At 37.8% G+C, this 17,724-nt stretch overlaps 1 protein-coding gene across 3 annotated transcripts in view; it reads left to right on the top strand.

Moving 5' to 3' along the window:
- The window catches only part of IPO11 (importin 11), a 203,399-nt gene that overhangs the window by 152,618 nt on the left and 33,057 nt on the right, over positions 1-17,724 (top strand). For 2 of the 3 annotated variants that reach the window (XM_027519916.1, XM_027519917.1), the window contains exon 28: positions 15,709-15,804. In XM_027519916.1, the coding sequence (XP_027375717.1) occupies positions 15,709-15,804 (96 nt within the window). Of the gene's footprint in view, positions 1-1,466; positions 1,584-15,708; positions 15,805-17,724 lie in introns of those variants that run through there. The other variant, XM_027519919.1, reaches the window with a different exon arrangement.

Here is a 17,724-nt window from a genome sequence, read left to right as displayed (position 1 = left end):
AAAATCCATAGTTTAAAGAGAGTTTAATTGTTCTGTACTGGATTTGTGTTTTCGAAAATTATGTTGTTAAATTGATAGTAGACTTAAAGTTGATGAAGAGCATATTTATATCCAAGATCTTTATCTCCGCATTATCATTTGTCAATTTTGTTATAGTCAGTTGTAATATTTTAGGTTAACTTAGCAAACATTTTATTTTGCAGTTCATTAAATTTGATTATCATTTTGTTAAACAGTGAGTTAATGGCCTAGAGGTACTAATAATTCTAGAACATATTTCAGACTTATTATTTTATGCTATCACTGTAGTATGATTTATGATATTTGGTATTATGGCTAATCCTAATAAAATAGGGTATGGAATTTCTAAAGAACTTTTTGATGATTTAAAGTTTTACCTTTTCTTTTTGTAGCCAATTTTGATATGAACAGAGAAACCAAGAGCAGGGCTATGTGTGGAGTACGTTTTTCTCTGCCTTGCCTACGACTGTTTCTGCTTGTTGCCTGTTGCCTTGTATTGTTTTTCCATAAAGAGATTCTTGGATGTTCGTCTGTTTGCCAGCTCTGCACTGGGAGACAAATTACCTGCCGTAACTTAGGCCTTTCAAGTATTCCTAAGAATTTCCCCGAAAGTACAGTTTTTCTGTATCTGACTGGAAATAATATATCTCGTATAAATGAAAGTGAATTCACTGGACTTCATTCTCTTGTAGCATTGCATTTAGATAATTCCAGCATTGTGTATATATATCCAAAAGCTTTTGTTCATTTGAGGCATCTGTATTTTCTGTATCTTAATAATAATTTTATAAAACGCTTGGATCCTGGAATATTTGAGGGACTTTCCAATCTTCGTAATTTATATTTACAGTCTAATCAACTATCTTTTGTTCCAAGAGGAGTGTTTCATGATCTAGTTTCAGTTCAGTACTTAAATCTGCAAAGAAATCGCCTCACTGTCCTCGGGAGTGGTACCTTTGTTGGTATGATTGCTCTTCGGATACTTGATTTGTCAAACAATAAAATTTTGAGAATATCAGACTCAGGCTTTCAGCACCTTGGAAACCTGGATTGTTTGTATCTAGAAGGTAATAATTTAACAAAAGTACCATCAAATACTTTTGAAGTACTTAAGAGTCTTAAAAGACTTTCTTTGTCTCATAACCATATTGAAACAATACAGCCCTTTGCATTTAAAGGGCTTATCAATTTGGAGTATCTCCTCCTGAAAAATTCAAGAATTAAAAATGTTACTAGGGATGGATTTAGTGGAATTAGTAACCTTAAACATTTGATCTTAAGTCATAATGATTTAGAAAATTTAAATTCTGACACATTTAGCTTGTTAAAGAATTTAATTTACCTTAGGTTAGATAGAAACAGAATAATCAGCATTGATAATAATACATTTGAAAACATGGGAGCGTCTTTGAAGATTCTTAACCTGTCATTTAATAATCTTACAGACTTACATCCAAGGGTCCTTAAGCCATTGTCTTCACTGATTCATCTTCAGGCAGATTCTAATCCTTGGGACTGTAGCTGCAGACTATTGGGTCTTCGTGACTGGTTAGCATCTTCAGCCATTACTCTAAACATCTTTTGTCAGAATCCCCCATCCATGCGTGGCAGAGCGTTGCATTACGTTAAATGGACTGACTTTACAAATTGTGTTACATCTTCTGCAAATGTATCCAGAACTTGGGCTATAACATCTCTTCATATTTACCACAAGACCACTACGTTAATGATGGCCTGGCATAAAATAACCACAAATGGGAAACATTTGGAAAACACTGAGAGCGTTACTTTCGGGGAACGAATTCGTACTTCACCTGCCGGTAGATTGTTTCAAGAGAATACCTTTGGTAATCCATTACAGACTACTGCGATGTTACCTGTGCAAATACAGCGTTCTTCTCCTGTTAACTTGAACTTGGAAAAAAACAGTGCTCTACCGATTGATGCTGCTTCAGTATCAGGGAAAACATCTCCGATCTGTACACAAGAAGTTGAAAAGCTGAATGAGGCTTTTGACATTTTGCTAGCCTTTTTTATTTTAGCCTGTGTTTTAATTGTTTTTTTGATCTACAAAGTTGTTCAATTTAAACAAAAACTAAAGGCATCAGAAAACTCAGGGGAAAATAGACTTGAATACTACAGCTTTTATCAGTCAGCAAGGTATAATGTAACAGCTTCAATTTGTAACACTTCCCCAAATTCTGTAGAAAGCCCTGGTTTGGAGCAGATTCAACTTCATAAACAAATTGTTCCTGAAAGTGAGGCACAGGTCATTCTCTTTGAACATTCTGCCTTATAATTCAATTAAATAATGGGCTGTAAGAAAACCTCAGTGTCATGGACATGAATAAAACTGAAACATCCTTATAGAATTATAGACTTTATTTGGGTACATAATGGTTTCTATGAGCTTAGTATTAATAAATACAGGTTTTTAATAATTTGTGAATACTGTATTCATTGCGTAAATACTATCTTTGATAGGCACTATATCAAGTAATAATAATAGCTGACATTTCTGTGTACCAAGCAGTATGTTAAATATTTTACATATAACACTGAATCCTTAAAAAACCTACAGGGTAATAATATCTTCGTTTTACAGATAGGAAAACCTAGGCAGAGTGAGTTAAGAAACTGTCCCAGATTCCAGAGTACAAGCTTTTAGTTTTCTGCTGTCCTGCTGCCTGGGTGCTAGGGTTATAATTGTGAACAGTATGGACATGGCTTCCTATTTTTGGTAGAGCTTGAAATGTTGGGAAGGGTCCATAGGGTTACTGTATGGTATGGTAAGTACTGCACTTGGAGGTACTGTTCTGTATAACGTATATGGAGATGAGAGAAGGCTTTATACGAAGAGGGACATTGAAACTGGCTTGCAAAGAATAAGTAGACATTAGCCTAGTGAAGAGAGCTGAGTAGTAGGTAGAGATAACATTGTATCAGAAGGGTTGAAGAAATAGAATACTGCTTTCAGGAACTAAAATTCACTCCATCTGGAGTTGTAAATGGTATTGAGATCTGCAGCTAGAGAGAAAAATCAGATGATGAAGGATGTTGTAATTTCATGTTTTTCCCTGGGGCAGCAGGGGGCCATGGAAGGATCTTAAGCAATGGTAAAAGTAGCAAATGCTATTGTTTGATGACACACTCAGTGCTTCTTTTAAGCATTTAGCATTTGGCAAATATAAACTGAAAGTGCACTGTTTCTGGAAGTAACAAGACTAGAACCAGGATTGATCTGAATCATTAATCCGGGGGAGAGATGCTGGAGGCCTGGACCAGGGTATTGGCAGAGAGGATGGATGGATTCTAGAGCTAGGTGCCTTGATGATTGGCTGAGGAGTGGCAGATGAGGGAAAAATCATATGTTAGGTTTTGGGGAAATATTTGCCTTAAGATCACAGGCAACATTTTAGAAAACTTCTGTTCATTTATAAACCACATACAGAACGAAATAGACCTGTTTGAGTCACCACTTAGGTCAAGAAATAGAACATTCAAACAGAACATATACGTGGACTATTCTTAAACTTGAGGATTATAGAGATAGACAAGTGTTCAAGCTTTAAGGTGGAGGGGGACCAATATGTAATTAGGACATTTTTACTCCATTATCTTACCCACACCACAACAAAAACAGCAAAATTTGTCATGTTTGTTCTTAAGGGTTGTGAAAATGGCAGGGAGGGGGCGGAAGAGGGGGAAGCCTGAAAACCTTTTCCAAGGCTCTGACAATCAGCTTCAATGTTAGGTCTTCCTACACACCCAGTTGACTGCACATGTACTTCCCCCGCCCCGTCCTGTTGCACTTCTTGTTCTTCCCACGTCTCTGCTTGTCTTCTGTTACTAGGCCAGACTAAAAGACATATGCATGGACTTGTAATGTGTTGTGCTGCTCTGGACTAAGAGTAAAGAGATGGGGTAGGTGAAACCAAAGAGAAGGTTGTTCTCTTTACCAGTTAGACTTCGTTTATATGCATCACCCACTGAATAATAATAATAATTTTTTTTTTTTCTCCTTAGAAGGCCTGTTTCATTTCTCATTAAAACTTGTACTTTTCTTTTCTGTTATTGGACTTAATGATGAGGCCTTAGGTGGGTGAGGAGGGATATGAATCAGTAGTATCATTATTATCTAGATTGTTAATGATTTCATAGTTAGGGAGCACTATTAACGAGATAATGGGTCCACTTTTTTCAGTGTTACACCATCTCAAGTATAGTTTTTAAAAACATTTATAATGGTGAGGTCATGCATTCAACCCCATAATTATCAAATCTATTCCATTCTTTTATATTAAAAAAAAAAAAACAAGAAAAACATGAGAACCAGTTTGTCAAGTGATTCCTATAAGCACTGAAAACTAGTATTGGTTAGGTTTTTTTCACCCTAATGTCTTTTCCAAACGGTTCTACACCAGTCATTGATCATCTCCTTTTTATGGAACTTTAGTATATCTTCATTGAACAGTATTTCTTAAAGCATGGTCTTCCTGTTGAAAATCATGTAAAATGGCAGTTTCTTCCCATCCCACTACACACAGATCATCGTAGTTATTTCTTATTGTCTTAAAAAGAATGGCTTGCTTTTTCCCCCCACCTCTCTGCACTCATTAAAAAAAAGTTAATTGGAAGAATGGTTTATAATATGAGCTTCCCAGGTGGCACTAGTGGTAAAAAAAAAAAAAAAAAAAAATCTGCCTACCAATGCAGGAGATGCAAGAGACGTGGGTTTTTTCACTGGGTTGGGAAGATCCCCTGGAGTAGGAAATATTCTTGCCTGGAAAATTCCATGGACAGAGGAGCCTGGAGGGCTACAGTCCACGGGGTCACATAGAGTCAGACACGACTGAGCATACACACATACAACGGGAGAATGGTTTATAATATGAAAGACTTAGTAAGGATAATTGTTGGTTATAAATTTTTATTTTTAAATAACTTAGTGAATATCCACATGAATTTTTTTTATCCTGTTTACTTGCTAACATTTGTATGGTCACTTTTCATGTGACCATGAAGAGAATTAACTGTGTAGAAAGATGTATGTTTCCATTTAAGTGACAGAAATATTTTCAGCCTAGGTCCTGGAATATAGAGGAGAGGGGACCTGATTTTAGTGTAAATGGTGTGATAGGAATTCTGGAATAAGACCGACATATCAGGGCTTTTTCCTTTTTTTTTTTTCCCCCCAGTATACTGTTCTTTACTTAGACTTGTTAATATAAGCAGAAAAGTATACTTTAGAGAATATTTTATTTGGTTGTGGCTTTTAGTGCTTAAAAATGTATTTATTTTCTTAAATTACCCTAAGTTCATCCACCCTCTAACTTAGGATTTGATGTGAATTCAAATATTATTAGGTACAGTATACAAGTTGTGATCTAGTTAGAGCAGAGAAAATTTTAAAGTGACTAAAGTTCTGGTTTCTTTTTGGGGCTTGCTACTATGAAAAACTTAAATCATCAACTTTAGGTTATAAAACTGTTCAGAACAGGTAATTTAAAATTTTGTGTTCTTGTAAATGTTGTGTTCCTGAATACCTGTTTTTCTCCAGGGCCCAAGGGGATGAAGATGTGATGTTAAGTATGTAAATTCATCACATCGAGAAGTTATTTAAGACACATGGTCTAGGATGATGAATCAGTGCTCACTAGAAAATTACCAATAAAAGTTGGACAAGTGAAAAGAAACTAGAGTCCTGTTCACATTTAATCTATTACTTATTGTTTGGGTAACCAGATGAATATTAGAATTTTTTTTGATTTGTGCCTTTGGGATTAAGAATTTTGCATTATCTTTCTAGGGGCATTTTGTTTTCTGAACACCTGTTGTTGAGTGTGTAATGATACAAAAGGACAGAAATAGTTTTAAGCCACCATGATTTTTTAAAGTTGGGTGAAAAACACAAGAAAGAAGGATTTTTTTTTCTTTAGTATTGTGCATAGTTTTCAAAAGTAAGGAAAAAAATCACTTTCCATGAAGTTTCTGCAATTCACATATTCTGCAGGTACTTTTATATGCCCGGAAAGTAACCTCAAAATGTCATACCTCTAGGAAATACTAAGATTAAGAGCTGTAGTTTCGCTCCTGTGCATTTGACTAAAAAAGAAAGTTTACTAAAAGTGGAATTGTTTTCAATGATCAGGTGATCTTTACCTACTGAGTAAAATTTTTCATGCTCTCACCTATTGTTTGTGTATATATACATATATATATATATTATGTATATACACACATATACACAAAACAAGCAGATGTTTAAAAAGGCCTGCTTTCCTTCTGTAGTGAAGGTTAACTCTGGTCTGTGCAAATAATGTGTCAACCAAATATATACAATAAGAAAAAAGTGATAAGTAAAAAGGAAGATTATTAATACTTCTTGCCCTTCAGTTTTAATTTTATTGTCTTTTTTCATCCTTGAGGTTAAACATTCCTTGCATTATCTAAGATGAATGTTTCAGACATAGGTTTCAATACAACAACTTTCTGTTCTGTTTTCTGCCTCATATCTGGAGTAGAAGAATCAGTTGTAATATGTTACCTACAGTTTAGTTACCCATACTTGTAATTTAAAAAAGAAATAAGTAAAAATAATATTGTTTATAAAACAAGGGAGGGCAGTTTTTGAGCTTTGGGGATCATAAATTCCCATGATTATTTATTCTCTATTCCCATGATGCATAATGTTACCCTAAGGGACTCCAGGAGGTCTTCCTGGCCCAGGGATCAGACTCACAGACAGGCCTGGGTTCAATCCCTGGGTTGAATAGATCCCCTGGAGAAGGGAGTGGCTACTGATTACAGTATTCTTGCCTGGAGAATTCCATGGACAGTGAAGCCTGGTGGGCTACAGTCCGTGCAGTCGCAGAGTTGGATATGACTGAGTGACTAACATTTTCACTTTTCACTTTCCACTTGGGAAGCCCAAGTTAATTGATCAGTTCAGTTCAGTTCAGTCGCTCAGTCATGTCCAACTCTTTGCGACCCCATGAATCACAGCACGCCAGGCCTCCCTGTCCATCACCAACTCCCGGAGTTCACCCAGACTCACGTTCATCGAGTCAGTGATGCCATCCAGCCATCTCATCCTCTGTCGTCCCATTCTCCTCCTGCCCCCAATCCCTCCAAGCATCAGAGTCTTTTCCAATGAGTCAACTCTTGGCATGAGGTGGCCAAAGTACTGGAGTTTCAGCTTTAGCATCATTCCTTGCAAAGAAATCCCAGGGCTCATCTCCTTCAGAATGGACTAGTTGGATCTCCTTGAAGTCTAAGGGACTCTCAAGAGTCTTCTCCAACACCACAGTTCAAAAGCATCAATTCTTCGGTGCTCAGCCTTCTTCACAGTCCAACTCTCACATCCATACATGACCACAGGAAAAACCATAGCCTGGACTAGACAGACCTTTGTTGGCAAAGTAATGTCTCTGCTTTTGAATATGCTATCTAGGTTGGTCATAACTTTCCTTCCAAGGAGTAAGCGTCTTTTAATTTCATGGCTGCAATCACCATCTGCAGTGATTTTGGAGCCCCCCAAAATAAAATCTGACACTGTTTCCACTGTTTCCCCATCTATTTCCCATGAAGTGATGGGACCGGATGCCATGATCTTCGTTTTCTGAATGTTGAGCTTTAACCAACTTTTTCACTCTTGACTTTCACTTTCATCAAGAGGCTTTTTAGTTCCTCTTCACTTTCTGCCATAAGGGTGGTGTCATCTGCATATCTGAGGTTATTGATATTTCTCCGTGCAATCTTGATTCCAGCTTGTGTTTCCTCCAGTCCAGTGTTCCTCATGATGTACTCTGTGTATAAGTTGAGTAAACAGGGTGACAATATACAGCCTTGACGTACTCCTTTCCCTATTTGGAACCAGTCTGTTTTTCCATGTCCAGTTCTAACTGTTGCTTCCTGACCTGCATACAAATTTCTCAAGAGGCAGATCAGGTGGTCTGGCATTCCCATCTCTTGAAGAATTTTCCACAGTTGATTGTGATCCACACAGTCAAAGGCTTTGGCATAGTCAATAAAGCAGAAATAGATGTTTTTCTGGAACTCTCTTGCTTTATCCATGATCCAGCAGATGTTGCCAATTTGATCTCTGGTTCCTCTGCCTTTTCTAAGACCAGCTTGAACATCTGGAAGTTCATGGTTCACATATTGCTGAAGCCTGGCTTGGAGAATTTTGAGCATTACTTTACTAGCGTGTGAGATGAATGCAGTTGTGTGATAGTTTGAGCTTTCTTTGGGATTAGAATGAAAATGGACCTTTTCCAGTCCTATGGCCACTGCTGAGTTTTCCAAATTTGCTGGCATATTGAGTGCAACACTTTCACAGCATCATCTTTCAGGATTTGAAATAGCTCAACTGGAATTCCATTACCTCCAGTAGCTTTGTTCATAGTGATGCTTTCTAAGGCCCACTTGACTTCACATTCCAGGATGTCTGGCTCTAGGTCAGTGATCACACCATCATGATTATCTGGGTCGTGAAGATCTTTTTTGTATAGTTCTTCTGTGTATTCTTGCCACCTCTTCTTAATATCTTCTGCTTCTGTTAGGTCCATACCATTTCTGTCCTTTATTGAGCCCATTTTTGCATGAATTGTTCCCTTGGAATCTCTGATTTTCTTGAAGAGATCTCTAGTCTTTCCCATTCTGTTGTTTTCCTCTGTTTCTTTGCATTGATTGCTGAAGAAGGCTTTCTTATCTCTTCTTGCTATTCTTTGGAACTCTGCATTCAGATGCTTATATCTTTCCTTTTCTCCTTTGCTTTTCGCTTCTCTTCTTTTCACAGCTATTTTTAAGGCCTCCCTAGACAGCCATTTTCCTTTTTTGCATTTCTTTTCCATGGGGATGGTCTTAATCCCTGTCTCCTGTACAATGTCATGAACCTCATTCCATAGTTCATCAGGCACTCTATCTATCAGATCTAGGCCCTTAAATCTATTTCTCACTTCCACTTTATAATCATAAGGGATTTGATTTAGGTCATACCTGAATGGTCTAGTGGTTTTCCCTACTTTCTTCAATTTAAGTCTGATTTTGGCAATAAGGAGTTCATGATCTGAGCCACAGTCAGCTCCCGGTCTTGTTTTTGCTGACTGTATAGAGCTTCTCCATCTTTGGCTGCAAAGAATATAATCAGTCTGATTTCAGTGTTGACCATCTGGTGATGTCCATGTATAGAGTCTTCTCTTGTGTTGTTGCAAGAGGGTGTTTGTTATGACCAGGGCATTTTCTTGGCAAAACTCTTATTAGTCTTTGCCCTGCTTCATTCCGTATTCCAAGGCCAAATTTGCCTGTTACTCCAAGTGTTTCTTGACTTCCTACTTTTGCATTCCAGTCCCCTATAATGAAAAGGACATCTTTTTTGGGTGTTAGTTCTAAAAGGTCTTATAGGTCTTCATAGAACCGTTCAACTTCAGCTTCTTCAGCGTTACTGGTTGGGGCATAGACTTGGATTACTGTGATATTGAATGGTTTGCCTTGGAAACAAACAGAGATCATTCTGTCGTTTTTGAGATTGCATCCAGGTACTGCATTTCAGACTCTTTTGTTGACCGTGATGGCTACTCCATTTCTCTGAGGGATTCCTGCCCAATGGTCATCTCAGTTAAATTCACCCATTCCAGTCCATTTGAGTTCGCTGATTCCTAGAATGTCAACATTCACTCTTGCCATCTCTAGTTTGACCACTTCCAATTTGCCTTGATTCATGGAGCTGACATTCCAGGTTCCTATGCAATATTGCTCTTCCCAGCGTTGGACCTTGCTTCTATCACCAGTCACATCCACAGCTGGGTATTGTTTTTGCTTTGGCTCCATCCCTTCATTCTTTCTGGAGTTATTTCTCCACTGATCTCCAGTAGCATATTGGGGACCTACTGACCTGGCGAGTTCCTCTTTCAGTATCCTATCATTTTGCCTTTTCATACTGTTCATGGGTATCCTGGTATAAATCCACCTGCTTTTAATACTCAGTAAGCCAGTCTACTGAAGTCTGCTCAGGGGACTACACTAAGATAAAGCTTTGGCTTTAATAATCAGCTCTCAGGGGGTTTTTTTGTTTGTAAACTCCTGAATGTTGTTTTTCTCCTGTGCTGTAGAAAACCTCAGGTTCCATGGATACAGAAGACCTCTTGTACTATATCATTTTAAAGTATAAGGGACTTGAGCACCCATGGATATCCAAGCACAGCTTATAGACTAGCATGGAGTTTGGCTAAGTCTTTCAGGGGCACTAGATGGCTGTGTCCTAGCTAATGTGAGCTGCCACTCATGGGACACAGTAGTTTCAGAAAATTAAAATTTCTAAAAGTACATGGTCTCCTCTGGCTACTTTTTACTTCTGCACATTATACCTGACAGTAGATTCGAATGGATTTACACCAGAAGACTACTGTTAGGAGATGATACACTGAGAATTCCAATAGTGTGTTACTCATAAGTACAGTATGTAGCACACATAAAAGGAAAAATTGAGCTTTTTTCATAAACAAAAATAGTATAATACCTAATTCTTGGCTTGTTGTGTTTAAAGAAATAATGTATATAAGGATATAATGGATATCCAAAGGATATCCATTATCCTAAGGATAATGACTTTTCTCCTTCTCTCTCTTGCGCCAGACCCATTGCTGTTTGATTCCTGGTTTACAGCTCTCATTTGATTGTTTCCATTTTAGATGTCCAATTACATTTTAAAGCATGTAATTCAGAAGGCATGTATATTACAGAAAACAAGATTCTTAATTTCTAAAATACAGCATTGAGAGAGAATTGTGTGAATAAAAAGGAAAGCAAATGCCTAATATTCAAAACTTCATATAGAATACTGTATAAAATTTTTACCCTAAATGCTTCGTTTTAAAGTGTTACATTTTACATATTTGGAGGGAACATTTCTGTAATACTTCCAAAAGGAGAAAAAGAAATTATAACTTCATAGTGCTTCTTTTCTTTAAATATCTGTTCTGTATGCCAGGAAAGTACAGGCCTCTTCTAGCTTTTTTGTTACCCCATTATTCTGGGGTTCTTTTCCCAAACTGCTTAATGAATGTTGCATCCTTCTGAGTGATTTTTTGAATTTGAATGCTCTGAAGATGCATAACTTCTCCTTTTACTGATCCCCAAATATGGGCTTCCCAGTTGGCGCTGCTGCTGCTGCTGCTAAGTCGCTTCAGTCGTGTCCGACTCTGTGCGACCCCGTAGACGGCAGCCCACCAGGCTCCCCCGTCCCTGGGATTCTCCAGGCAAGAACACTGGAGTGGGTTGCCATTTCCTTCTCCAGTGCACCAAAGTGAAAAGTGAAAGTGAAGTCGCTCAGTCATGTCCGACTCTAAAGAATCTGCCTGACAATGCAAAAGACGAGGATTTGATCCCTGGGTTGGGAAGATCCCCTGGAGGAGGGCATGACAAGCCACTTGAATATTCTTACCTGGAAGTCCCATGGACAGAGGAGCCTGGCAGGCTGCAGTCCATGGGGTCGCAAAGAATCGAACATGACTGAGCACACTCTCACAAATATTGCATAGAATCTTTTTCTTCAGTACTTCTCTTCTAGAATCGACCCTTTTCATTCAGAGTCAAATTACATACCTTTCTACTCTGGGCCATAGTCATTTACCCTCGTGAAATCCAAGCCTCTGTCCCTCTGGTACCTAATAGATACTCCAGAGTGAGCATAGTGTCCCTTTGTCTACTGGAATTAACCCTCCCCTCCCCTGGTGGCTCAGAGGGTAAAGCGTCTGCCTGCAATGCGGGAGACCTGCGTTCGATCCCTAGGTACGGAAGATTCCCTGGAGAAGGAAATAGCAACCCACTCTGGTACTGTTGCCTGGAAAATCCCATGGATGGAGAAACCTGGTAGGCTATGGTACATGGGGTCGCAAAGAGTCAGACACGACTGAGCGACTTCACTTTCACTTTTCACTTTCTCCCAGTTAGATCTCTGCCTCTTGTGTCCTTTTGTGTGCAGCATGGGTCACATTTTAGTGAAAAAAAAAAAAAAAAGACAGACTGACTGAGGTTGCCTCACCTCACTTCTTCACCCCTACAAGACAGGAGTCTGTCCAGACTCCTCTTGGCAGAGCTAGAAATTCATGTGCAGGCAGAGGAGGGAAGAAAGGGGTTGAATCCGATGGTCACTTGACTGACTTCTCTAAGCCTGAGTAAGCCACGGGCCAGGACAAGTCTTTCTTCTGACTGGTGTGTGCAGGCAGGGTAGAGGGTGGACCTGTGTCCTCTGGCCAGTGTCCAGTCTGCTTCTGGGAATATCCTTATCCCATCTTCTGTCAGATTTTGACACTTCTTTTTGTCAGTCATTCACTAATTGTATTTTTTGGCTTTCTGTAAACCTCAGGTTCCTAAACCTGTTAGATTTCTGTCAGAACTGTTTAAGCTTTATTCTGGTTCCAGCAGTGTCAGCTAAACAGTCTCTTCATTTATGAGAAAGGGGTGAAGTTACTGCTTTGGCAGTAACCGTACAGTCAAAAGTTTATCTTGTCCATGTTGCAGTTTGATTATCGTAATCTGTTCTCAGCTCATTCCATAAATGTGCATATCTGAATTGAGGCCTGATTACGTAGAACTGTTATTTTCTAATTATGGCAAAGATACGTCCTCTTACCCTCTCCTCAGAAGTGTGTGCCCATGCCGGTAGCTCCAGCAGTGATCAGTATGATTTATTGTTGTTTGAGTGGCCAAGTCATGTCCGATGCTTTTTGGGACCCCCATGGACTGCAGCCCCCTAGGCTCCTCTGTCCATGTGATTTTCCAGGCAGTAATACTGGAGTGTGTTGTCGTTTCCTCTCCAAGGGATCTTCCTGACCCAGAAATAGAACCCCAGTCTCCTGCATTGACAGGCAGATTCTTTACCACTGAGCCACCTGGGAAACCCATATGTGTGTGTGTGTGTGTGTGTGTATTCTTTTTCAGATTCTTCTCCATTGTAGATTTTGATAACATACTGAATATTGTTTCCTATGCTATACAGTAGGTCCTTCTTGATAACCTACTTCATATATACTAATATATATCTCTTAATCCCAAATTCCTAATTTATCCTCCCCCACTTTCCCTCTTTGGTATCCATAAGTTTGTTTTCTATGTCTTTGAGTCTATTTGTTTCATAAATAAGTTACTTTGTATCATTTTTTAGATTTCACCTATTAAGTGATATCATACAATATTTGTCTGTCTGTTTAGCTTTCTTCACTTAATACGATAATCGCTCAGTCCGTTCGTGTTGCTGCAAATGGTATTATTTCGTTCTTTTTTATGCCTGAGTAGTATCCCAGTGTGTGTATATGTGTATGCGTGTATATAAACCTCCTCTTCTTTATCCATTCGTCTGCACGTGGATATTTAGTTGTTTCCTTGTTTTGGCTATTATAAATTATGTTGCTTTGAACTTTGTGGAGCTTGTATTTTTTTGAATTAGAGTTTTCATCTTTTCTGGATTTATGCCCAGAGTGAGATTGCTGGATCATAGTGGTAACTCCATTTTCCGTTTTTTAAGGAACATTTGTTCTGGTCTCTATAGTGGATGCACCAAGTACAGTCCCACCAACAGTGTAGGAGGGCTCCTTTTCCTCTACGTCCTCTCCAGCATTTCTTATTTGTACACTTTTTGATGATGGCCATTCTGACTGGTATGAGGGGATACTTCATTGTAGTTTTGATTTGCATTTCTCTAATAATTAGCAGTGTTGAGCATCTTTTCATGTGCCTGCTGGCTCCAGTACCTTTTTCTAAGATGTTTCTCACTGAACCACATAAGGCAAACTCTGTTTCTTCAGAGATTTTTTTTTAGTTCTTTTTTTTTCCCCACTTTATTATTTTTTTAAATTTGAGTGTAACTACTTTGTGCTGTATGCTAAATCGCTTTAGTTGTGTCCAATTCTTTGTGACCCCGTGGGCTGTAGCCGGCTAGGCTCCTCTTCCATGGAATTCTCCAGGCAAGAATACTGCAGTGGGTTACCATTTCCTTCTCCAAGGGATCTTCCCAGCCCAGGGATCGAACCCACGTTTCTCGCGTCTCCTGCACTAGCAGGCAGGTTCTTTACCACCGGCACCGCCTGGGAAGCCCCTCACCGCTTTACAGCCTTGTGTACACAGTGTGAATCAGCTGTAGGACCTAGAGGGGTGGCATGGGGGAGTGGGAGAAGGTGTTTAGTTCTTACGTGAAGGATATATAGTGATATCAAAAATGTATACTATTTCAGTAGGCTGTTATATACACATTAAAATGTAACAGTGGTATCAACTTTTTATTGTTTTGCCGACCTGTTGATTTAGTTCTCTAAAATCTGATCACACTTGAGAGTACAGACATATGATTTTATACTGTGTTGGCTTTGGAAACTACTTTACTGAATATTTTAAAACTTAATTATGCTTATTAATGCAGTATGCGAAACATGATATGTCTCGTAGGAATGATACTGTGAATTCTCTGGAGAAAAGAGTTAAGTAATTAAAATTTTTAGATTATTTTAAAATTCAAATAGCATAATTTTGTGTACCAGTGGATGGTTATATACTTCTCCTTTTTTAAAGTCAGGCCTATTAAGGTATAGTTCACATAGAGTAAAACCTCTTATAAGCATACAGTTTTGACAGATATACACAGTATATAACAGTACCACCCTCAAAGCACAGTATGTAACCATCACCCCAAAAGTTCCCTTGTGGCCCCTTTGCCTGACAACCACTGATGAAGTAATTTTGCCTTTCCAGAAAGTCACATACATAAGTGAAGTCATGCAGAATATAGCCTTTCAGATCTGTTTTTCTTAGCATAATGTTTTTTGAGATTTTTTTCCAACTTGTTGCATGTATCTCTAGTTTGTTTCCTTTTATTGCTGATTGTTCTGTTGGACAGGTGACGCACAGTTTATCCATTTGTTACTTGGTGGACATTCAGATCATTTGTAGTTTGGGGTTATGAATAAAGCTACTATAAATATTCACATACAGTTCTGAGAATACTTGTTTTGGTCTTGGGTAAATACCTAGGAATGAGATTGCTTACATGTATGGAATGTTTAACTTTATAAAAGTTGCGAATGTTTTTTTCCAAAGTGGATGTTTATTCTTACTGGCACTGTATGAGAGGTCCTATTATTTCTCACTCTTGCCAGCACTTGGTATTGTCAGTCTTCATCGTTTTACTTTTTATTAAAATCTCATTACAGCTTTAATTTGCATTTCCTTTGATGACTAATGAATGATATTGAGCATTTTTTCAAGTGCTCATATGCCATCTGTATGTCTTACTTGGGGAAGTATCTGTTCAAATATTTGCCCCATTTTTCAAATTGAGTTATTTGATGTCTGAGTTTTCAGAGCCAGATCTTCCTCAGATGTTTGTTTTACAGATATTTTTTCACAGTCTATGGCTTCAACATTTTGTACCTTTATCTTTTTAATTATAACATTAACATAAGACTATTATAATAAAGAATGTTTAAGTATTTCTTTCACATCTAATCTACCCACGTAAGTATTTAAGCATACTGGTAAAAGTATTTCTGCTTTAAGACATATGTTTTGAAAGTTTCGTTTATACTTTCACACTAAAATTTATCTTCATGTTCAAGAGGATAGTTAGGGAGGGAAAAAAGCAATTGTCTGTTGAAATAATCCATTTCAACATGTTTTGCTCTTCTTGTATTCTAGTGTTATCCAGGATAAATTCTGTGGTATTATAAACATCTCAGTGGAGGGCCTACATGACGTCATGACTGAAGATCCTGAAACGGGAACTTACAAAGAGTAGGTGTATCATTTAATTAATTGCACTTGAACTTCGGTAATTAATTATACCCTACGTTATTTTTGTTTATCATAACCATATAAGCATTGTATGGCAGCTTTTAAATTTTGTCTTTATAAAAGAAAACTTTTGTTATTTTGCTTGTAATATTGTTTCATCTTGAGATAAGCTAAATTTTTTTATAGTGAAATTTTGAATTGGGGTTCTTTGGTCTAGTCAGTCATTTTATGTCTTGACATTAGGTTTTAAAAAAATATTGCAAGTGTAGTTTGTCATATAAATTCCCTTTTTAAGATTTTTAAATTATTTTTAATTGAGGATACTTGCTTTACAGTATTGTGTTGGTTTCTACATACATCAACATGAATCAGCCATAGGAATATGTATGTCCTGTCCTTGAACCCCCCTCCCACCTCCCACCCCATCCCACTAGGCATACCACCTTGAATACGCCTGATCTTGTCTTTCAAAATATTTTGAATATGTTTTTCCACTAACAGTGTTCCCTTGCCCTTCAGGCAAGTTATGGAGAAAAAGGGGAGTGGATTAGCATCCTATATTTGTATTTGACTGGTTGAAGCATCACTGGCTCCTCTAAGATAGTAGAGGGTCACATGGTACTTGACTAGTTCCAGAAGACAGTAGTAAAATTTCGGTTGATCCTTGTACAGGGTGGACGGGGGTTTGGGGCTCCAACCCTCTTCACAGTTGAAACTCCAAATATAACTTTACAGTTGACCCTCTATGTCTGAAATTCTGTATCTGTGGATTCAACGAAGCACAGATCGTGTAGTACTGTAGTATGTGTAGCACTGTTATATGAGTTTATTGAAAAAAATCTACACAGTTCAAATCTGTGCTGTTCAAAGGTCAACTGTATTCTTCAGGAGCTTAGTTAAAATCATGTTATCAGGATTGCTGATAATCTCACATTTATCTGTTAATTTGAATAAAATTTTTAATCATCATATCATTTCATAGTAGAATTATCACACCTTTCTTCTTAATACTGATATTAATAAAGGGAATATTTCATATAATGATAAGGAAGGCTTCATGAGATTCCAGACTGCCTGACTTCTCCTCAGTAATGTATTTAGCCTGTTTTCCTGGCTTGAGGATGGCCATTCTAACAGGTGTGATATGATATTGTGGTTTGGGTTTCCATCTCTCTGATGATTGATGATGTTGAGATCTTTCCTGTGTCTGTTGGCCGTCTGTATGTCTAATTTGGAAAAATGTCTGTGCAGATCCTCTGACTGTTTTTTAATCAGATTGTTTGATTTTTTGGTATTGAGTTGAATCAGTTGATATATTTTGGACCTTAACCCCTTATCAAATGCACGATTTGTAAATACTTTCTTTAATCAAGTTGCCTTTTCCTTCTGTTGGAGGTTTCCTTTGCTGTACACAAGTCTTTGGTTTGATGTAGCCCCACATGTTTGTTTTTGTTGCCTTTGTTTTCAGAGCAGATATAAACAATCATCACCAAGACCAGTGTGAAGGAGCTAACCACTGTGTTTTCTTGTAGGAGTTTTATTGTTTCAGGTCTTAAGTTCAAGTCTTTGATTCATTTTGAGTTAATTTTTTGTGTTTAGTTTATCTTTTAGTTTCATCTTTTTGCTTGAGTTTCTTTTTAGTTAATAGAGCTCTTTATTAAACCAGGAAAATATATCAATGATGCTTATAATTTGCCTTCTGCTTGTCTTTGTTTAGACCGGATTCCCTTTTTTTCCTTAAATAATACATTGTTTTTAGGCACATTGAGAAATGAGGTTGACAACCTGTTGCCAAATTTGGGAATAAGGAAGAAAGGAGACTCATAAGTTGTGGTTTTATAGTTAGAGAGTACAAAACATATTGCCATCAAGGATGTAATTTTTTTAGAAACAAAAATAAAATGTAGGCTTTTATAAGCA

This window comes from Bos indicus x Bos taurus, chromosome 20, assembly GCF_003369695.1.
Source record: "Bos indicus x Bos taurus breed Angus x Brahman F1 hybrid chromosome 20, Bos_hybrid_MaternalHap_v2.0, whole genome shotgun sequence".
NCBI lineage: Eukaryota > Metazoa > Chordata > Mammalia > Artiodactyla > Bovidae > Bos > Bos indicus x Bos taurus.
Note: the sequence above shows the minus strand (reverse complement) of the source record. Positions and strands in the feature narration are given on the sequence as shown.